General features: G+C 37.4%; 5 protein-coding genes across 8 annotated transcripts in view; 2 read left to right on the forward strand and 3 right to left on the reverse strand.

Moving 5' to 3' along the window:
• Positions 1-7,741: 7,741 nt before the first annotated feature.
• On the forward strand, positions 7,742-10,413 carry LOC105208834 (calpain-C). Its single transcript, XM_011178889.3, has 2 exons — positions 7,742-8,755; positions 8,880-10,413. Exons 1-2 carry the CDS (start codon positions 8,031-8,033, stop codon positions 10,192-10,194), a joined length of 2,040 nt encoding a protein of 679 aa, XP_011177191.2. The 5' UTR covers positions 7,742-8,030; the 3' UTR covers positions 10,195-10,413.
• A 105-nt stretch (positions 10,414-10,518) lies between these two features.
• LOC105208835 (protein screw) lies at positions 10,519-12,343 on the reverse strand. The gene is made up of 3 exons (XM_011178890.3): positions 12,028-12,343; positions 11,758-11,954; positions 10,519-11,689 (listed from the first exon to the last, which is right to left on the reverse strand). Exons 1-3 carry the CDS (start codon positions 12,189-12,191, stop codon positions 10,752-10,754), a joined length of 1,299 nt encoding a protein of 432 aa, XP_011177192.1. The 5' UTR covers positions 12,192-12,343; the 3' UTR covers positions 10,519-10,751.
• A 143-nt stretch (positions 12,344-12,486) lies between these two features.
• On the reverse strand, positions 12,487-14,241 carry LOC105208836 (cell cycle checkpoint protein RAD1). Its single transcript, XM_011178891.3, has 3 exons — positions 14,021-14,241; positions 13,347-13,955; positions 12,487-13,285 (listed from the first exon to the last, which is right to left on the reverse strand). The coding sequence occupies exons 2-3, from the start codon at positions 13,494-13,496 to the stop codon at positions 12,569-12,571; spliced, it is 867 nt and encodes a 288-aa protein (XP_011177193.1). The 5' UTR covers positions 13,497-13,955; positions 14,021-14,241; the 3' UTR covers positions 12,487-12,568.
• A 303-nt stretch (positions 14,242-14,544) lies between these two features.
• LOC105208837 (uncharacterized) lies at positions 14,545-15,794 on the forward strand. The gene is made up of 3 exons (XM_011178892.3): positions 14,545-14,878; positions 15,079-15,223; positions 15,287-15,794. The coding sequence occupies exons 1-3, from the start codon at positions 14,722-14,724 to the stop codon at positions 15,792-15,794; spliced, it is 810 nt and encodes a 269-aa protein (XP_011177194.1). The 5' UTR covers positions 14,545-14,721.
• The window catches only part of LOC105208839 (receptor-type tyrosine-protein kinase FLT3), a 30,066-nt gene continuing 23,036 nt past the window's right edge, over positions 15,566-22,595 (reverse strand). For all 4 annotated transcript variants that reach the window (XM_011178895.3, XM_011178896.3, XM_054230818.1 and 1 more), the window contains 15 exons: positions 22,536-22,563; positions 21,916-21,996; positions 21,779-21,861; positions 21,570-21,714; positions 21,314-21,494; positions 20,896-21,134; positions 20,782-20,834; positions 18,298-18,452; positions 18,119-18,158; positions 17,831-17,996; positions 17,613-17,767; positions 17,349-17,538; positions 17,133-17,268; positions 16,939-17,044; positions 15,566-16,750 (listed from right to left, as the gene is read on the reverse strand). In XM_011178895.3, coding sequence (XP_011177197.1) covers positions 16,406-16,750; positions 16,939-17,044; positions 17,133-17,268; positions 17,349-17,538; positions 17,613-17,767; positions 17,831-17,996; positions 18,119-18,158; positions 18,298-18,452; positions 20,782-20,834; positions 20,896-21,134; positions 21,314-21,494; positions 21,570-21,714; positions 21,779-21,861; positions 21,916-21,996; positions 22,536-22,563 — 2,103 coding nt within the window. In that variant the 3' untranslated portion in view covers positions 15,566-16,405. The remainder of the gene's footprint in view (positions 16,751-16,938; positions 17,045-17,132; positions 17,269-17,348; positions 17,539-17,612; positions 17,768-17,830; positions 17,997-18,118; positions 18,159-18,297; positions 18,453-20,781; positions 20,835-20,895; positions 21,135-21,313; positions 21,495-21,569; positions 21,715-21,778; positions 21,862-21,915; positions 21,997-22,535; positions 22,564-22,595) is intronic.

Consider the following 22,595-nt stretch of genomic DNA (forward strand, 5'->3'; position numbering starts at 1 on the left):
GGACGTTGTAATGGAGAAGAAGGACATTGAAATTCGAGTGACCCATTCAATTAAGCATGAAAAAAGCAGCAAAGCAGCCCAAGGCGATGGCGAAAAAAGCACATAAAAAATTTCGCAAAAAAACAAGTAAGCGAACGAGACAACAAGGACATTGCAAAAGTACACTTACCACTTAAGGAGTGCCGCAACAAAACACGCATCACTTGTCACACACACACAGTCGGGCGGGGTGCCATGCGTTCCTTTGTCTGTGCGTTTGTGTTTGCCGTTATGCGCGTGTATTAATGTCTTCGCGTGTCCAGGATATCGTCCGTTGTCCTGGCCGTTGTTATTGAGGTGTAATACAATTTCGTGCCATGATACCCCGATGATGTGCGGCGACGGACACCTCCAGCTCCCCACAGCCGCCAAGCCACATGCACACACATACTCATATGTGTCTGTATGTATGGTATTGTTGTTGTGGGTGGAGACGCATTGTTATTGTAATGGCGCGCAAACGTTTATTATCCTGCTACGCGCTTGTTGTTGCCCTCCTCTCATATGCGTGTGTGTGTGTGACGGTGCGCGGGACGGTGGAGTGTCGAGTAGCATCATTGGCGAAGTTGGCGGCCACATCGCATTAAGTGTAGTGACCCGACCGACGACTGCCCACAATTGGACACATATGGCGGTAAAAGTTGCTGTTGATTCACTTTTTCGGCGCGCAGTCAGTCTGTGCGTTCGCCTTTTTTATGGCCTTTTTTTTTTTTTTTTTTTTTTTTGATTATCCTTCTTGCCCTTTTTGTGCTCGTTTTTATTGCCGCGCTTGACCGAACAGACCGAACATGCCGTATGGCATGCCAGTGCTGAGCGAGCGAGTGGACAAGTGTGTGACATAAAGTTGCAATTGAGCCAATTTGTAAAATACGAAAAGGACATTAATACACTTACACATACAGCAGCTCCTTATGAATATATGTATACATGAGTGTGTGTTTGTGTGTGCTCCTGCTTTGTGTGTTCAAGTGTAAGTGCGCCGGAAGTGCATGCGGAAGCATATTGTAGTCACAGGTAACCGGAAGAATGGAGTGATTGTGCATATTTACTTTAAGTAGAAAATCAATTCTAGAAATAATAAATTGCTGCAAATGCCGCTTACAAACTGTAAAGGCTTGGAGATTTGGTGAAATTAATAAGAAATGTACTTTCTTATTTGTCATTGTTAAATTACCTGTATAGTTGCTTAAAAGCGGCTTGAGAAAGTTCTTTGGTAGGGTTTGGCAAAGATAGAACTTTCCCATTATCATCGAGGTCTACAGTTGGACATTAAAAGGTTTTTCGCTCGAATTCTTTTGTATTTTATTCTCACTTTTAAAAAATTAAATAAGTCGTCCTTTCGTCCAAATGTCTCTTAAACTAAAACAAATCCAAAAAACTTTATCCGACTCCTTTGTCTATATTTTTACTGAATACTTTTACTGGCATTGTGCATTTCAGATATTAATAAAGCTTTACATGGCATCTGATGCTCTCTTCAAAATTACCACTGATAGCAACGACGACTATCTAATAAACGAAAGAAAATTAAAAGTTTTCTAATAATGTTTTATTTTGACCCCAGCAATACTTCAACTTCTTGAACTCGTTCCAGAAGTATATTTTCTGGAGGTCATGCAATTTCTGCTCACCGACTTCTCAATTTTTAAAACAAAAAGAAGTCGCCCAATGTCAAATCTGAAGAATACAATACATAGGGAGCAGTTCGTAGCCCACAATTGACCAATTTAGCCAGTACATTTTCATTGTTAAAGAGCACCAAAGAGACTTTTTTAGTAGCGGCGTAATGTTTTTCCAAGTAAAGATAAGGAGGTGAAAACTGTAACCTTATGTGTCCCAGATAACGAGATAACGATAACGTAACCGTTACGATTGCGGACGGTAGGACAATGTTAGCCTTCTTCGAAACAAGTTCGAAAATAATGTCCGCAGTTTCGATTGTTTCTTAGCTTCGATAATTTTGACTGCCTTTAAAAGTGGTCGTCTTCCGAACAGTTTACCCTCTGCAACGTTCTACAATCAATAGTAACTACAATGACTGTAAATGAGAGGAACTCCCAACCCACCAGACGAACTTCCAAAGCGCCTTTCAAGGAGCTCTTCACCTCTTCGTTATGGCAATAACTTAACCAATAGTGTCGGTCGAAAACTCAATGTGTCGGCTAGTCGATAAAGATTACTCTTCTACTTCGAGACAAGAAGGATAATCAAGCTGGGATAGTTGGGCATTTTCAACCAAAATCTGTTTCTAGGCGGTAGTTATTATTTATGTCAAAAATCCGAGCAAAAATCCTTCGCCAAAAGAAGATTTCCTCATATTCTAAAGTGATGAGAGCGAGCTACAAATACCACAGTTAAGTTTCTAGAAATTACTTAGTTCTCAAGTAAATGACTGATTGAATAAGAGAGACAGAATTCTTGTGAGCTTCTTAATTTCCATGAGTACCATGGACATGGACTTTAAAAGCTTTGAGCTTGATACTAATCCTACAAGTGATGTTCGAATGAACCGAAAATAGTTTTAAAGAATTCTGGAACTTCTGCAAAGCTAATTCATATACTAACAAGTGTTCCAAATCAACATATTTTTGATAGTCGAACAAGATTGGCATAAGACGACGTAAGGCTCCCCCGATCAGAGAGTTGCTCTAAGTGTCGGAAAGTAGAAAAGCGTTTTAAATTTTATCCGACGTTTTATTAATGCATAACCTTTTAAAAATGTCTACAGATCTTTACGACTCTCTTTGTCGACTTTCGGCCACATTTCTCGATATTTTCTACGGTCGTCTCATCTTCACTTTCCACCATCGAACGAACTTTTTCAATACCAGCAGAGGATGCGCACATTTGCTCTTTGGCATGCAACTAACCTTAACGGATGGCTTTTAACCACCACCACTTCCATTAATATGCGAATATTTCAAACACTTTGAACTTGTCTTCACTTTCAAGGAAGCGCAGTCACTACTCATTGAAAGCTTATGTTTACATGCTAAGTGTATTTGTAATCGTGCATATTTTTCGAATGTATTGCATTAGTTTTTCCCACATAACTTTGCATTTATTTGCATGTGTGGGCAACAACAACAGCAAAATAAATTTGAAACAAGTTTTCAAAGTGTTGAGTGTCCTTTCTATGTCCATATGGGTCGGCACCTGCGGACCTTTCTATCGAGATACATGTGTGTTGTTGCTTTCAGCAAACTGTCTAGAAAAAATGCTGCAGAGTGTGGGCGGAGTTAAAAGAAAAGTTTTGACAAATTTAAATAATTTCAGCAACCTTCTACGCATTTCATTAAATGAAAACACACAGACACACACAGCTGCCGCTGAATGCGCTCAAACAAAGCCAGCCAACAGCTGGGCGCGGCAAGTAATGCTCTCAGGTCCTTTTTTATCTTTGACGCACACACATGCGTCAGCAGCGGCGCATTATCCTGCCGCACAGGTCCATTTGCAAAGGACACGGCGGCGTGTGTAAACATATGCAAATACAAATGTATGTATGTATATATAGGGCTGCTATATCATTTTCAAACAGCTACACATTTAAATGAAATCAAATGAAATTACATAAAAAATGCACAATCCTACACACACACACATACCCGACAAAGTGTTTAGCATCCTTTTTAACCCCAGAAAAACTAGAAAAGCACTCACTTGAAGGCAAAATGTATTGCAGCCAAGTTTAGCTTTTGCTACGAAAAGACGACAACTCCTTCGGCCATCATCACTTCGCATAACAGTGTCTTTCGTTATCCTTTGCAACACATACGAACACACACACACACTAGCATCTGCCATTTGTAATGACGATTTGTGTGACCATTGTGGCAGCTCTGCTATACCCACAGCAATGCAAAGCGACTCTTCTCTCACCGCCTCTCTCACCTCTTACTTTCACTACAAAATCGCATTGCACACAAACAACCGTTAGCGCAAAGGATATTCATGCTATATCCTTAAGCTGCAACAAGAAATGCAAATGCTGAACACATTACATTTTCTTTTAGATGCACATTAAGCGAAAATTTGGTAGGGGTCTGAGTAAAAGGCGGCACCACACTCTCGTCTGTGGTCCAATGCAGAGTCTTCAATCGACTATTTCCACAGGACATGTTAAAAATTCTTCTTTTATTCTTGAAAGAATGTGTTACTTTCTTGACATTTCTCTTAATTTTTCAAAATTATTCAATTCTAACCTCATTTAACAGAAGTAAAGCTTACTAGCCAAAATCCTTTAACATTTTCAGCGAAATATTGTAGAAAACGTTTATATCTTATACGAGGTATCCCTCTCTACGATCCTAAAATCGAAAATATTATTATCAAAACCTAGTTAGTATAAGACCGCTAGAGACCGCTAGAGACCGCTGAGACTCGCAATATCTCAAATGGATCGACTCGTTACATTTTGGTTAATATTTTGGGTATAAACCGGGGGATCGTCAGACCCATTTGGTTATAGTTAAAATTGAAACAAAAATTCCCAACGAGGTACCGTCCTACCATTCAACCAACATCCACAATATTGATTTTCATCGACTGTTTCAAATTCCGACCCAAGTTATGGTGTTTAATCGTTCTCGTGTATATTTGGAGCCTAACCTATCAGTTCGGTATGAAGACAGCACTCATCGACCAGAACCGAAATGCGTTAGAGTTCCGGAGCATAACTCAAGCTTTTGGTCCACAATGACCGCAGTGACCACAACGGTGTACTGACATTCCCAAAATATGTTTGAATCTACGCAACCGGAACGGTCCCTGTTATTTAACCTATTTGGAGAAGGAACATCACAACTCCTTGTGGGGAGCGAATATTCATAAAGGTCTTCATAAAACGATTACTAACAAAATGTCTGTCTCAAAAGTCGGATTTCGAGAAGGTCGTGGTAAACAAGTCCTCACGTATATAAGGGGTCCGAAATTTGAGTACCGAATACAAAACAGCGGTCACATGATCATACTACTCCCGTTTAGCTCTCCCGCAGGCAGATTCAAAAACGAATCTAATAGTTCTGTTGTCAATAACAATCTATTATGTTCGCTGGGTTATACGGTTATATAGCAATTCAGTAGATGCCAGTTGCGGCATCTCACGGTGAAGGGATACATCAAATAAGGTTGATGACTTGACTATGAGAAATTGTTTTTAATAAAAATACAATTAAAAACTCAAATTTTTTTCCAAAAGTTTACAGAATCCAGCTTTATATAAATCACTATTAGAATTTCGCTCTAAATTTATACATTCATTACTAATCGCTTAATTCATCAGTTCAAACAAATTTTTAGTTACATAGAAATGCAACCCTGTGCGCTGCGCACAATTCGTTATATTAAACACTTTTGTTATTTTGCCCATTCCGTTTCCCCACATATTCGCTATATTTATTTTATCATTTAAACAAGTTGCGCATGCGTACTTTTCGGCCCATTCTTTTACACCAGTTTGTTTTCTTTTCAACTTTTGTGTTTCTGCATTAATTTTTTGTCTCAACTTTCACTTTGTTGTGAATCCGCCGTGTGTGCACACTCGACTTGCTTGTGGAATTCAATCAAACAAGGTCAACGGAAAAGAAGTCCAAAAACAAATCGTACGCGTCAAGAATATTAGAATTCTTACAGAGAACGTTAAATATAGAGAAGGTCCAATTGCGGACCAGCGTGTGAATTGTCAAAATCTAACAAAACACGATGAGCGTGTTTCACCTCAGCCAGCTCGGAAGGAGAAATTTTAACAGCGTCACGTTAACATTGCTGAGCATTAAATGAAAAATATGCTCAGAGATTTACATTTCTATTATATCGGAATGTTAGCCCGTTTGCTTATATATTGCTACATTTATATGCAATCATACGTGCTAATATGATATTTATTTATGACTGCAATTTATTCAATTCAAATAAATTATGCGATTTCAGGAGCATATTTGTCGGCATGTTTAAACGGACCTACATATGTATGTAATGTTTTAAAATAATATACCTACTTTCATAAAAAATGTTTTTATTTTTATATTAAATGCATTTCTTACAATACTAAAATTAACTACATATTTCATTATGTGAGTCTTGTATATATCTACATGTAAACAAAAGCGCTTACGTACATATTTAGATGCATATGTATAGACATCTTCCAAAATTCGAATTGTCTCGTTATCACTTATCAGTGAAGGACATATGCACGTATTGCTACAAATGCATATACATAAATATGTTTGTATGTCATCGACGAAGAAGTAATGCATACACAAACTTACATTCGCATATGCGTACGCGTAAGTTTGTCACCATCACAAAAAAAACAAAAGCATTTTCTACAAAAACAACAAGCGCCTCAAACGCATAAGCAGCATCACAAGTCAATATGGCAGCCAATCAACGAAGCCAAATTTTGTAGTACATACAACAAAACCATTTTCATTCATGAACGCAAGCGCACATTCACTTGGCAAAGTTGCTTCATTCATAAAAGCAACGCCATACACACCTCCCTGCGCATGCCATGTCTACAAACGGCTTTTCGCGACGATGACAAAAATCATAAACTGAAGATTTTTCTAATGTTCCCTCCAGAAGGAAAATTTACAACATCGCAAAAACCTAGGTACAAAAATGGCAACATAGCCTTTTAAAATATTTTTCAGCAAAAATTCTGATTTGAGGCTCGCAAAAATTTATGTCGATATGTTTGCATGCTCATACATATTCATACATATTTACGACAAGCCGATTTTCTACCAACAACGCAATGTTGCGTCGTTTTGACGTCGCGCAGGCGGCCATCAAACCTTCGACACATCGAGCTTTACAGAGGCGTTTCAAGTGATCCCTCCCTAATTATAAATGCGTTAATTATGTATTGTATAGTACTGACCTACAATTAGCAAATACAAATAATTAAATTTATTTAAATATTCTACCAATGTATTATGCCATAATTCAATGTACTACGATTGATTTCTGTAAGGATCAAGGCATAAAAGTATAAACGATAATATGACTTGGGGACCTGATCCTCTTCCCTTCGAACGTGCGACACTGCATTGACTTGAAAACAAAAAATCACAATTTGCGGCCATTCGTTGTCCGTGGCAACGAAGATTTTACAACAAACCATGAGGCACATATGTACATATTTACGCACATATGCATGTAAACAAATTTACAAACATTATGCGTATGGTTCTTTTGATTTTGTTTACAATTTCAAATTATGCGCGAAAGTTTATTCTTTTGGTATATTATAGAAAATTTTAATATCCAAAGAAAATAAATATACATTTGTACATATATAGTATATAATTACATTGTATTTTAGCATATGAATAAAATAATTAATTTATTAGATACTTCAAAGCATTTTAAATAATAATTCATGCTTTTTTGCATATGTACGTATATATTTTGATATCAAATATAAACGAAATCATATACAGAGTCGTTTGCGCATTGTATATAGGCGAAACTGTAAGCGAAACATTGAAATTAACATAATTTTTCTCATTTAACACTGAAACCGCTCAATTCTGCTATTTTCGAGTGCGCTGAGTTAAACCTGTGGTGAAACACGCTAATAATTTTCTGCGGTGAAACACGCTCATCTTGGCGAGTACCCCTGCGAAAAGAGGACCACTTTGACAATCGGCACACCATGAACCTTCTCTATATTACACGTTCTCTGATTCTTACCAATTTCGTGACAGCAAGATCATAAACCATTAATAAACAATTATAGTAGTGTGTGCGTATAGCTCTGTGTGTGACAAGCAAACAACCTGCTTAGTACTTGCCAATTGGGAGTGTATATTAAATGTTATTGTTGTTGCTTAAGCTCCAATTGGATTATTTCGGAGCCTATAACAACATACAACTGCAAGTGTTGGTGGTACGTCGACAGCTCTAGTGACCACATAACAATCATATTGTTTATTGCATGAAGACAACAGGTGATTTTTGTGAAACCGTAACGCTACGCAATGACCTCTCGATATGAGCGCATCAAAGCTGATTGTGTGGCACGTAATGTCCTTTGGGAGGATCCAGACTTTGCCGCCGTACAATCATCGGTTTTCTACTATCAAACACCGCCCTTTACATTTCAATGGCGACGCATAGCGGAGATCGCGGAGGCACAGCAGGCGTGTTTTGTGAATGAAGGTGAAAATTTTGACGTCATTCCTGGCAAAATGGGTGATCGTTGGCTGGTATCATGCTTAGGCGTATTGCATTCGCTGCGCAATCTCTTCTACCGCGTTGTGCCCGCAGATCAGAGTCTAGATAAAGCGCACGGTGTTTTTCGGTTTCGTTTATGGTGGTGTGGTGAATGGGTGGAGGTGCTCGTTGACGATCGCCTGCCCACCATAAATGGGCGCTTAGCTTTCCTACAGCCACAATCATCACACTGCTACTGGGCATCGCTACTGGAGAAGGCGATTGCCAAATTGCACGGTTCTTATGAGGCACTCAAATATGGTACACGTTCAGATGGACTAAGCGATCTGCTTGGTGGCGTGGTAGAGTGCATACCACTTAAGACAGGCACTAATGCGACAGATCTGTTGCGGCCACAACAATTGAAATCACATCTGGAAACAACCTGCATAGTGACGTGTATCGTGGCAACAGGCGGTACAGCTAGTGGACAACAAAAAACTACTGCTGAGCGCTTGCCGAATGGTGTGGCATTCAATGTCAACTACAGGTGAGCGAGCGCACGCGTAGGTGGACTAGTATTGCCTTTGTCAGCTTAAAACACCTAGCGCTACATATTAGTACTGAACTAGATTAATTGCATATTTATTTCGTAAATTTCATATTTTGTGCAGACTTTCTTCGCTGGATAAGGTAGAAACACTGTTAGGCGATGCGGTGCAGTTGGTGCGTTTGAAAGATCCACTCGCTTGTAATGGCTTGAACAACAATGCTGTATTCGAAGGCGATTGGTCAGCGCTGTCGGCAACGTGGGAACGCGTTTCGGTGCAGGAGCGTGATCGCCTCTTTGGACAACTGGACGTTGGTGAATTCTGGATGTCGTTTCTCGAATTCACACAAACATTCACCACACTTGAATGTATTTATCTGGACGCGGACACAGCCAAAGACGAGATAACACTACAGGAACGACCAAAGCGCTGGCAAATGAAAATGTTCCAAGGCCAATGGAAGCGTGGTGTCACCGCCGGTGGTTGTCGCAATCACGAATCATTTCACATAAATCCGCAACTTTTGCTGAACATACAGGAGAAGCAGGAAGTTGTTGTTGCCTTAAACCAACACACCGCTGTGGAGCCCAAAGTCATAGGCTTTACAATGTACAAATTGAGTGGCGTAACAAACGGCGGTAAGGGCAAATTCAGCGAATGCTTGCCAAAGGATTTCTTCAAAACACAAGTGAGCTTCCTCAACTCCGACTACGGCAATACGCGACACGTCAGCTATCGTTGCCAACTGGAAGTGGGTCAGTATGTGCTCATGCCCACCACATATGAGCCTGGCGAGGAGACTAGCTTCACTGTACGTTTCTTGGGCACCGCAGCACTGCGTCTCTCATTACTAGAAACACAAACAATGATGCTCCTCGATCCATTCCCAGCCTTGAAGAACGAGGTGGAGACAACAAAAATCAAAAATGTCTGTCAATATGAGCCAGTGTTCATGCAGTTGGCCGATGAGAACAAAACAATCAACTGTTTTGAATTGCACGAGCTGTTGGAAGCTTGTTTGCCCAACGATTACATCAAGGGTTGTGCCAATATCGATATATGTCGTCAGGTGATTGCATTACAAGACAAAACCGGCACGGGGCGCATCAATTTCCTACAATTCAAAACATTCATGGTCAATTTGAAGTCATGGCAGGGAGTTTTCAAGATTTACACAAAAGAAAAGGCGGGTATATTGCGCGCCGAACGCTTGCGCGACGCACTCTACGATGTCGGTTTCCAATTGAGCACGGAGATCATGAATTGTCTGATGCAGCGTTACATAAGGAAGGATGGCACATTGCGACTGAGTGACTTTGCATCGGCTGTGCTGCATTTAACGGCCGCTTTCGACTACTTCCAACGCAAAGATCACAATCAAGATAATGTTATCGAAATTGAAATGTCCGATTGGATCAAATGTGTGCTGAGATGCTAACCGCAATGTTGAAGTTTTGTTATAATTCGTACGATTGCTGCAGTGGTAGTCATTTTTAGGTTATGTCTGACATTCTGTTTATTTTCTATTAACTATTTTGAGCTTAGTTCAATTTATATGTGCAATTCTGACGTACCTTAAATCAAAAAGCAGAAAATTATAATTACTATTTAATATATTGGAGTGTTTGCATGCAAATGCTCCGCATACTGACGACAATATGGTGAAAATATGTAATATTTGAGACCATTTAGTCTAACAAGTTTTACTGAAGCTTACTACGTTGCAGCCAACCCAGTTACCCAAAAAATGAAAACAGTTAAATTAAATTGTTGTTAACACGTTTTTTTATACATGCACGCGCGCACATACTTACATTTTAACACTTAGTATATACTTATTGTATGTAAGCCAGCAAAATCTCATTATGTTCATTGTAACAAATTTACAATAATTAAATATATGTATGTATGTATTTACATGTTGCAGTTATAATTATTATGCTACATTATTTTAATTAATTGTTTTGAATTTCGTCTCCCTCTACATGCCATCATTTAACGGCAACCACATTCCTTGGCGACAATTTGTGAGAAACGCATCAGATTCACGCTATCTTCATTGACCGAGTACAATATGGATATGGAGGCCAACTTGACTGGCACGCAACACGGTTTCGGTAGGTTTGGCCGCTTCAGATGTATCAGCGTCTGCACAATCGCATGATTAGTGGCATTATTCATAGGCGTACCCAAGGGGAAATTGCATTCGCCAAAGCAGTAGAAGGCCTCAAATGTTTTCGGCGCAATTACCGATTTCTCCATGCCCAAATATTTGAAGTCCAAAGTGAAGTTGCGTCGCTCACATGCTTTGGGGTGCTCAATGGCGTCTTCCTCATTCATTGTGTGTGATGGCATATGCGGCTGTGGCGGTGGTGGTGGCTTTCTAAAGGAATCGGCATGTCGTGCGCGTCGCTGTTGTTGTTGAGTTGAACGCTGTCGCATCTTGGTCATCAAGTCGGGACCATGAAAATAGCCTATAATGAAGGGTTGCACATCAAGCAGTTCCGGTTGCATTTGCGCCGGCACTAAGCCCACATCAGTAGCAGCAATTTGTTGTAATTTTACAGCGACACCTTCGCTTGTCAATGGTATATGCAGTGTGACGCCAACAAGCAAGTGATTGCCGTAAAGTATGTGTCTCAGTGTACGAAAGCGCAACCATTGATTGATTAAATTTGTTACGTTCAACTCCAGCCAACCGTTGAATGCGGTGGTGGCATTTAACGATGCAACATTAAGCATGTACTGGCCCACTGGCTGGTAAACGGAGATTGTGTATTTATGCTCAGTATTCGTGCTGTATTGTCCCAGTTGTGGATCTTGATACAAACGCATGGCGGCATGTGTTAATTCCAAGTCACTGGGTATGTCATTCAAATTGAAATTGACTAGCATGTCGCCCAAAGGTGCAGAATTCGAATTTAACGATGTGGCTGTTATCGAAAGGTCATGAATTAACGAAAAGTTGAAATAACCTCAAAATTCAAAATATCAAACTTACGTCTGCTGGCGAATGTGATTATGTTGTTGCTCAACTCAATCTCTCTGCGATCGAAAGGCGTTATGAAATTGTCCTCGTTGAGCGCACGTCTATGTCGTGTTTTATGTAGATTCTGCACCACTTCTGCTGGTAAATGCACTTCATCCTCATCACTTATTTCTTTGTACACTTCAAGCAGAAATTTCGCTGCTGAATTGCTGTATAGAATAAATTGTTTATAATTCAATTATTCAACAATTCAAAAATGAGTTCCAAAATGCAATTACTCACCTCAACGATGGTTGTCTTTTGAGACGCGCACTAGCCGGGCTCAAACCCAATAAATCCGCAAGTTGTGCCATTGCGTCAGGTGTGTTCTCTTGCTGTGCAAATATAAATGCTAAACAGCACGTCAGTAGTAAAATTACGCGATAAAATAATATTTTTTCTAACATTTTCACTTTATTTGGTTTTTTCAAGACTTGGAGTGCGAATAATTTTTTTTGCGAGAATTTCTGTTTATATAAAGTAGCTTGCAGGTAATAATGGCGGGCACTCAACGGTGATTAGTGTAAGTTACACATAAATTCAGGTAGCAAACAACAACAATAAAATAAAAGAACGGTCCTCTATTTTGCAAGATTATTAACCCTTAAATTTTGTAGAAGAAGCATTTAAATAATTTAAGCGAGAAACTAGAACATTTTGTGGAGTGTATTAATACTGCCGGCGACTTTAAAATTTAAACTCTTTACTTAGAATAACTGTTTATTATGCTTTTAGAATTTCACAGAAATTTTTAACATAATAATTATAAAGAAAAAAGTAATGTTTATATATCCGCCAACGGCATTATATAAAATTGTACATACACCTCTGACGATTCTTCGGATTGCATCATAAAGTGCATTTCGAGCAAACCACTTGAATCCGTTTTGATCGCAACTTTGGTGGCAGCGGCGAGCGCTTTGTGTGTTAAACGCATTTCTGTGTTGCGATAACACGCCGACGTGGTCTCGCGACAATTGAATAACATGATCATATCACTTGTTTTGGCCACTTCAACAAACGTCTCAGTTTTCACAACACCCAATGTTTCGATTTTAAAATGTGGCGTACGTGGTGATAAAGTTATACGCAACTCATCGGCAGCTTTATTTAATTCTTGTATAAGATTCGCAAGTGACGGTCCACGCACAAATACAACATTTAAACTAGCGCTATCTTCATCGAGATTATAATCGATTACTTCATCGACATTGGTAGTTTTAATGGAACATTCTGCTGATATATCAGTTTCATCGTTTGGACGCAGCACCAGCACCAATGGTGCACCGTTGCCTTTGTAGAACATTTTCAAGCTACATGGTATGCCGGTGAAAAGCCCCAAACACTCGGAGATGATGTTCATATTTAGACCAAAAGTCACCGTGTCGACTACGTGAAACTCGGCGAAACATGATGCAGTCATATACAGATTAGCTTGCACACAATTACCCTCCTCCACGGTGACACGTAGGCCTTCTTCACTTATTTGAAATTTCCCATTCTGTTGATAATTTATTTAATTACTACACATTGAAATTTAGTTTGTAATCACTTTTACTCACATTTTCAAAATTTAAAGCTTTTATGCCAGTGTAAAATGTCTTGATCTGATCCAAACGCGCTACAAATTTGAAATTCGAATATTGTCTTTGAGTTAACATTTTCAGATTCTTTAAGAGTCCCTTCTTATAGAGTGTTTTTGAATGTTGCATTCGTTAGTTGTCAATCCAAGATTTCCTTAAATATTTCTAAATAACTGCTACCCATACGATCTTTCAAATTGTTAAATTGTTGTTCCGTCACAGCTTCCACTTTGTAAGTACTTGGCGTTGGACGTAAGAGCTGCGCCAACCGCAAGGCTATTACATGTGCACAAGTAAAACTTCTTGGCGCGTTTACACTTTGTGGTGTTGAATTTGTGGGCTCCAACTCACTCGTTAAACCCAATACACGCTCGTTGAACTGCTTACAATTGCAATAATTCACACCAGGAAACAACCAAATCGAGCTTTTGTACTGTTGGTGTTTGATCTGTAGCTCGGCTATTGCACAACTTTCGAAGGTGTACAAATGCAGGCTTTGCTCATCCAAAATGCACAATGCCTCCACAAGTATATCACCCAAAAGTGCCTTGAGTTGGAGCAACAAATGGTTTGTGTGTACGTCTACACCTGAGAGATAAGCAAAATACAAATGAGATTTTGGTTTATGCTATTAAAGTTGGACTGAAACTTACTTGACCCTATCTCCAGGGCGCTTGTGTTTCGTGCGTATTGATGCAGTGCTTCTTCGACTAACTTCACAATAATTTGTTTTGTTGGGAATGTATCATGCTTTTCCAATTGCATTTGGTATTCATAAACTAGGTTTTCTTATCAAATTTAAACTTGAATTCAAAGCAAATAAATCTGAAATAAATTACCGGGAAATCAGAAAAAAACATGTGAAATTTTTTGTTTTGCTATTTACCTTTATTCGTAAACATGGTGCAGTGTTGCAATGATTTTCTTGAACTTTGGCATATCGATAAGAAATAACGTAATAGAATTAATATGTTACGTTTTTTTAATAACTATTAAACAATATCTTTCCTGTTCGTTTTACTTTAAAGAAAACATATAACTATAATTTCACAAATGAAATTTATATTATAAAAATACAAAATAAATTAAATAACTGCTGAGAAGAAGATAATACATTAAGAAAATAACGTAACGTAAAGCGTAATTTACACTTTCTCTGCTTATACGTTATCTGTTCTCTGGTTGGTAATCGAAACAGAAACAGAAGACCCACCAACAGAAATAATAAGAAATTCATTTACAGAATAGTAAACGTGCTGAACTACAGGCAATTTCAGTTCGAAAACAAAAACAAAAATAGATACAATTTATTTATTAATCTGTTTCGATTGTGCTGTAAATTTGTTTGAAAATCATGACAAAAATTAAGTTCACAGCTGAAGATGAGGAAAAAATAATAGATTTCGTAAGAAATCACGAAATTCTTTATAATAAGCGCCATAAAGAATTCCGTGATGTTGAAAAGAAGCAATGTTTGTGGCTGGAAATAGCAGAACAGCTCGATATTAAAGGTGAGTTATTGTTTATTATTATTTTATTTATGTGTATAAACAAATTTTCTTGCTGTTGACTATCTTCGCTGACGTTTGGAAGAACGTGAAGAGCTGCAGTTTTCATATGTTTGTTTTGCAAAATAAAATTTCACTCATAAATGAATTTATGTTTGTTTTTGTGAAAAATATTTAATTTCCATTTTCTATATTAATAATAGCGGAGGCCGTCAAGGGTAAATGGACCACCATGCGAGATTACTTCATGCGAACCAGAGATAAGAAAGTAAACGGCAGGGTCGTACCACTAACGAAACGAGAGGAATCGCTTATGTTCTTAATGAACACTTCATTGCGAAAGAAATGGTAAGTAACACTTTTAATCTAAATTAAATTTAAATGAAATTTATTATATTTTTTTCATTTTAGTAACGTGAAATCCACAACTACTACATTTAAGGCCACTAGATCAGTAAAACACACAGAAAGAGCCAAAATTCAAAGCACCGAATCGCTTACGAAAACCGAACGCACTTCCATTGCACCACCCGCAGAAGCACCACGACCCTCGAGAAAACGAACCACTGCCGTTGCAGAAATAAAAAAGGGAACACCGCCAGAATTGGTTAGCAGCAAACGTCCTACATTAGTGGAACCACTAGAGTCAAAGCCTTCAAAAGCGCCATATATGTTAGCTAAGCATTACAGTTTACAAATCTTTTTCGAATCTATATCCAGTACAATGCGCACATTCCCTCCCTTGTCGATTGCGAAAATAAAATTGCAAATCTCACAGCTAGTGGGTAACGAAGAAATTGCTTTGGCTGAAAGAAATGCCAACACTGAAGTCTACTACCAGACAAAAGATCAAATAGTTTATGAAAATGAAATGGAAAGCGAAATTAACTACGATCCCAGCAATGAATCGGATGAGTAATTACTGAACTTTATAATATGGATAATGTATATAAAATGTATAGTTTTGATGTATGAACTTATTTAATTTATTACTGAATTATTCTGTTTTGATTTCTGTTGCTGTTCTGGCTGAATACTGTACTGTAGTAGCGTTAAGAAAAGGATTTAATATCAATTTATATTTATACTTAAATATATATAAATATATATTATGCCTTTTGAAATGTATTCTAATTTGTATCTATGGAATTTATTTTATTTTAAATATCTTAAAAAGACAAGCATGTCTATATAGGTATATATTCTGCCCTCAATCACTCCTTGAGTGTCTCTCGCCGAAGCGTATGTTTGTTTCTCTTTAATCTACACAGCTTCAAATTGTAAAACCAACTTATCTATTATTTATTACAATCATATAATAAACACTTTATAAAAGCACTTGAACTTACAAATAGACATTTTAATCGTACCGTTAATATCTATAAGCATATACAAACATAAGCAGACGCGCTAACACATACATATATTATTATAAATAAGTATACAATTACATTTTATATTAACTTAAACTATTTTACAACTATTTGTGTTGCCTGCTTGCTAACATTTGCTTATTCATAAATCTACTAACTAAATCGGTGGAAAGACATAATCATCACTCAGACTGTTAATATCAACATATGCCGCACTGGGGCTTAACGCCTTGTAGAGTTCTTCGAAAGTGGGACGACTGTCGGCACTCTCATCCCAACATTGCATCATTATAGCGTAAACCTGATCTGTGCAAATTTCAGGTTTCTCCAGTCTTTTGCCGGACAGCAAAAATGGTATGAGTTCATGATTGCTGATGGTTGGATAAGGTGAGGCGCCCAGTGTGCCGATCTCCCACAATACGACACCGTATGCCCAGACATCGCTTTTGTTCGAATAGATATTGTCACGTATCGCTTCAATAGAGAGCCAACGTAGTGGTAGCTTTAAGGAGAAATAAATTAAAAAAAAAAAAATTATTTGAAAAAAGTATGAAGGGTAAATATCATATTTTTTTAAAGATTTTCTGGTTCTCAAAGATAAATATTTTTTGAAACATTTTCCTATTTTTTTGCAAAAAATTCCGAAAAACCCCCAAAAACCATTTTTTTTTTGCATTTCAAAATACGAACCTTTCGAGTTTTTGTATTTGTATAAATACCATGGCGGGAGAGACCGAAATCAGATATTTTCAACGTCTTACGATCGTCTATGAGTACATTACGCGCAGCCAAATCTCTGAAATTTTAGGAAAATTAAAAATTATTGAAGTTAAAAAACAAAAATCAAACTATCAGTAAAAAATTTAGATTGAGCAACGCCTCACCTGTGAGTAATCTCCTGCTCTTCAAGAAAACGCATGCCATTTGCAATTTGTAGCGCAAAATTATGCAATTCTTTGTGATCCAAAATATACTCGAACGGTTCATTGCAGTCCTCGTCTTCGACGATTGTATAGGTCGCTATAAAATAAAATTCATTTTTAAAATAATAATTTTAATTATTATTAATTTATTTATATTTCCAAAGCATTTCTACTAACTCTCCGCAACGGATGTCTTCGGCTGACGTTCAGTCTCACATTCACTATCCACCGATTGCGTGGATAATTTTAATTCAATATATTTGACCTTCGGCTTTGGCTGTTCGGCTTGCTCGCGATTCGCGTACGTGACCGAGCCGTTGGGTTTGAATTTAGACGAACCCTGACGCACGGTACGCAGGTAAGTTAGCTGCAAAGTGACAAAAAAAAATATTTTTTTTTAATGATTATGTGGTCGAAATAAATAAAATCCATAAATATTACCAAATCGCCACGACCCACGAACTCCATGATCATCAGATATGGCGGTCGTATGGTGCAGCAGCCGAAGAAGCACACGATGTTGTTGTGTGTGCCCACCCCCTTCAGCATTTCGATTTCACTCAGAAATTCTCCCACTTCATCGGAAGTTGGATTTTCTATAGAACAGAGAAGAATAAGCATTTACATATCTATATTGTATATCTCTCTGAAGCACTCACTTTTCAATTGCTTTACAGCAACAACTGTGCTGCCGCGCATTCGTCGTATATTGACAGCGACAGCTTTGTAGACACGTCCGAAGGCGCCTTCGCCGATTTCGGGACCAATATGTACGGCTTTATGTGGTATTTCGAATACATCCGCCAAGCCTTTAGCTTGTGCCTCCTGAGGACAAGAACACATCTTATTTTTTAATAAAAAGCTTTTTAGAATATGACAGCAGCCGAGAAAAGTGATCGGAAGAATTTTTTAGATTTATCCTTGGATGGATGGATAAATTTACTCACCTCAACATACTTATCGACATAGTTAATATTGTCCTCCATTCTGAAATGATTACGAAAATAAATTTTGCATAAAAATCAGCAGTTGGCAACCATATACTACTTTATAAGCAGTTACAATTCTATTAGATTTAAAAATCAGATAACCTCATTTTTCAAAATAAAGTTGAAAGCATACTTACTCGACCATAGTGGAAAATGGCGACATACAATGTTCGTCCTTTTGTAGAACGCCATCATGGAATTTGGCAATCTTATTGCGTTTCCAGCAACAAAATGTCAGTGCCAAAACGATGATGGTGAGGAAAAGCGCACTGAGAATAATTAAGGCAATGCCCTGTGGAGAGTGTAAATTAAATATGTGATGAGAAATGTTGGCCTATGGTGGTTTGAAAGTAGTCTTCTTGAATGTTAGAGATATGATATGAGAAATGAGAATCTGAAATTTTTGAAAATAATTTGAGAAGCTTCTTCGGAGTTTCCGTTAAAATAGAGCTTAACTAGCCGACCGCTCCGGCTTCGCACGGGTTTAAACAAACATTTCAAATGTTATAAATTACATATGTATGTACTTCCCGTTTCTTGCGTGGGTTCATTTAAAAAAGTAAAATGAAGAAAATTCGAGTATGGAATTATATTTTATTTACAATGAGCTAAATCTTGATTACGACCTCTAGTCTTTGGTGTCCGATGAAGAATGCGGAATAAAACTTCACACCAATATCGATAACGATTACAAGAAACGGGAGTCCCATAACGGATATGATACAAACCGAAGTCTCCCATGAACAGGAAATACTTATGTTAAGCCCTGGAGCTGACGCTGCTTCCGTCACTAAGCACTTTCTGAAGAAGGAACGTTTCCTATCCAATTTCCACTACCGTCATTTCGACATCCGCTCTATAATGAACATCCGTTTCCGGTAAAATATTTCCGGTTCCGGCACATCATTCCCATATCTGGTTTCATCGGTCATCCCATATCTTGTTTCCATTCCGTTTCCAGATGCCCCACTCCCAGTTTCAGTGGCCAATATTCAGCCACCCCATTTCCGGTTCCGACAATATCGTTATCCATATCCATTTTCGGATGCGTCATTTCCGGTTCCGGCAATATAGTTATCCATATCCGTTTCCGCATGCTCCATTTCCGCTTCCGGCAACATCATATCCGGTTACCCCATGAGATCAATGACCCCACCCTGATCACGTGATATTTTTGTTTAAAGGGCAATGACCCCTCCCAGATCACGTGATATTTTTGTTTACATTTTGGAGTGATGTCAATGACCCCACCATGACCACGTGATGTAATTACAAGATCACGTGATATTTTTGTTTACAGGTCAGATCACGTGATGTCAATTAAAGGTCACGTGATATTTTTGTTTACATTTTTGAGTGAGGTCAATGACCCCTCCCTCATCACGTGATGTAATTACAAGATCACGTGATATTTTTGTTTACAGGTCATAGACCCCGCGCAGATCACGTGATGTCGATTCAAGGTCACGTGATATTTTTGATTACATTTTTGAGTGAGGTCAATGACCCTTCCCTGATCCCGTGATGTAATTACAAGATCACGTGATATTTTTGTTTGCAGGTCATTGACCCCGCACAGATCACGTGATGTCGATTCAAGGTCACGTGATATTTTTGTTTTCATTTTTGAGTGAGGTCAATGACCCCTCCTTGACCTCGTGATGTAATTACGAGATCACGTGATATTTTTGTTTACAGGTCAATGACTCCGCCCAGATCACGTGATGTCGATTCAAGGTCACGTGATATTTTTGTTTACATTTTTGAGTGAGGTCTGATCTACACCACCCTGACCCCACCCTGTGATAATTTTGTTTACATTTTTGAGTGTAGTCTTTGATGTATTTCTCTCGGATTATGAAATGAGCTTGTATATTTCTAATATTTTGACGATTTCAGTTTCAGATTAAGATTCTCAATCACGGAGTCTTTTTAATACCCTCACCTGGGAACTATTTCCAGAAAGCTTAGATTCCAACAATAAATATAGCCTATGTTACTCGAGGTGAATGTAGCTTTCAAATGGTGAAAGAATTTTTGAAATCGGCACAGTAGTTTTTGAGCTTATTCATTACAAACATACATACAAATCTTTCCTCTTTATAATAGTAGTATAGATAATAACCAGCAATGGCCGGTGAACTAAAATAATGGCGGATCTATAATTCTTTTGCAACTTTTGCAAATTTTAGATTCAAAGATATTACTTTATGGGTATCAAATTGACGAGATTTAAGCTCCTAGTTAGTAATAATTTTGAGAAGAGTTGCCATCTGTTTCAAATTTTAATTTCATTAAGAAGGTGACTAAATAACAATGATAAGATAAATGCTATTTTACATTAAGGGTATTAAAAGAAAGATGAGTAAAAATATGTTTTTTTTTTTTTTGAGTAGGTCTGCCATCTGTCGATCAACAAATTTGAAAATAAAGATATGGATATCAAACTGAAGAGATTTAAAAAAGCTTACTGTCGGTTATAGTTTTGAGAAAGTATCAATTCAAAATTTTTTGGAAGGAGTTTGAGATAATTTTGAATTTTTTTATATTTTTTTCCTACAAATGAATAAATTTTCGTATATTAAAAAAAACATGACTCACGAACAAAAGGATGCGCTTACCAAATCAAAGTCAGCCACTTCAACGTTTTCTTCTGCTTTGAAGAAATCAGGAACTGTAAAGTTAACGTATATATTACAAAAACTCAAAGTTCCCTGTAGGAAATTTACACTTACCTGTAATATTTGAGAAATGCTCTGGACCACCGCAGTGCAAATCATCTACTATATATGAGCGAATTTTGAGCACAGTATTGGCCATTAATTGCTTTTGTTGTGGTATATGTATTTTAAAGGCGCCCTGCAATGTGCCTATGGTATTAAGCTGTGTAACATTTTTTATCGGATACAAGTGCTCTGTGATGGGTAATAGGCGACCACCCCACGACAATGATGGATTCGTTTGTTCGCTGATGCTGTTAATAATAAAAAAAAGATTGGTTTAAGCAAAAATGTATATAATTTTTTTATTTACTAAATTTTCCCGAAGTTATAATATCAAGAGACTATATTTAATGTTCAATTCTACGTCTAACCCTCCTTTTTTGTATATGACAAACTCTATGTACTCTATAAAACTGTGTTCTACACTCACCTCAAATATAATTTCCAGTGACTATTTGTATCTGTAACACCGTGATTATCCTTATTCATAACCTTTTCATACCTAATCGACCAATTGAATATAATCGTCTCATTATTGGGTATATCCACGGATGTTATGACCTTTGGTAGTGTTTCGGCATGTTGGCAGGAGCACACGCCCATTATGCAATCTGCAAAATATTATATTTCATACATATTTTATATGTTCATAGTTTTTGTAGCAATTTTCCACACGCATGTCTTACATGGCACGGAGACTGCCGCCCTTTCGGATATCATCGTATTCGATGTTTCCACTAATACTGAATAATCACAGCCGAACATGAAGCCACATTCGTTTTGATCCACATGAGTCATTGGATTCTCCGGTATAATTAGGCTTTTAGTTTCCTATATTTAAATAATTTTAAAATTTTATTTAGAATTTGTGGAAATTATTGAGATTTTAACTAACCTTAACAATGCCATAGACACTACAAGGCGGCTCACTGCATTTTGTGGCATTTGTTGCCGTCACAATTACATTATATGAGGTATCTAGAAATCGACAAAAATATTAATTTATAATTTTTGAAAATTCAGTTTTCAAACCTTTTGGCAAATTGTCATCCCAGCTAATTAAGAATTGCACAATATCGCCTCTTTCGTGTAAGGTTACATTTGTGGTAACACCTGTGGATTATGAAGAAACTATAATATTCAGAGAGGTCACGAAATATAGTTGAGAGAGTGTTTAAATAAGTTCTTGAGACGCTTAAGAGCGCTTTCATAATATTTTAAGAATGCTATGGCTCAAATTAGTATCTTTTGTGGTTTATACCAGTTGATTTATACCATTTTGACTTTATGAATTTTATTATATAGAGTTGGCTATAGTTTACTGAATTCTAAATACTGTCTTTAATACAATGTAAAGTAATTTGTGTACCATTAAAGGTTATAATGCAATATAAAGAGTATTAAACATAAGTACTAAGTACTAAACATAGGATTAAATTATTGGTTCGAAAATGAGTTTCGGAAAAAATTTTCCCAGATTTTTAAATGTTGACTCGGTGTAAGCCTTTGTGTGGTGATTTGTCAAAATAAATGTCAAACAAATAACAGCAGATTTGACAGTTATCGCTCCAAGCAACTTTATACCTCTAAAAACACCCTATATAAATCCATATATAGATATATTTATAAAAAAAATATTTATTATATTTTACCTGTTATTCTGCCAGAACGCGTCAAACGCTGTAATAAGAAGATTTTAAAATATTAAATTA

Source organism: Zeugodacus cucurbitae, chromosome 5, assembly GCF_028554725.1.
Source record: "Zeugodacus cucurbitae isolate PBARC_wt_2022May chromosome 5, idZeuCucr1.2, whole genome shotgun sequence".
Taxonomy (NCBI): domain Eukaryota; kingdom Metazoa; phylum Arthropoda; class Insecta; order Diptera; family Tephritidae; genus Zeugodacus; species Zeugodacus cucurbitae.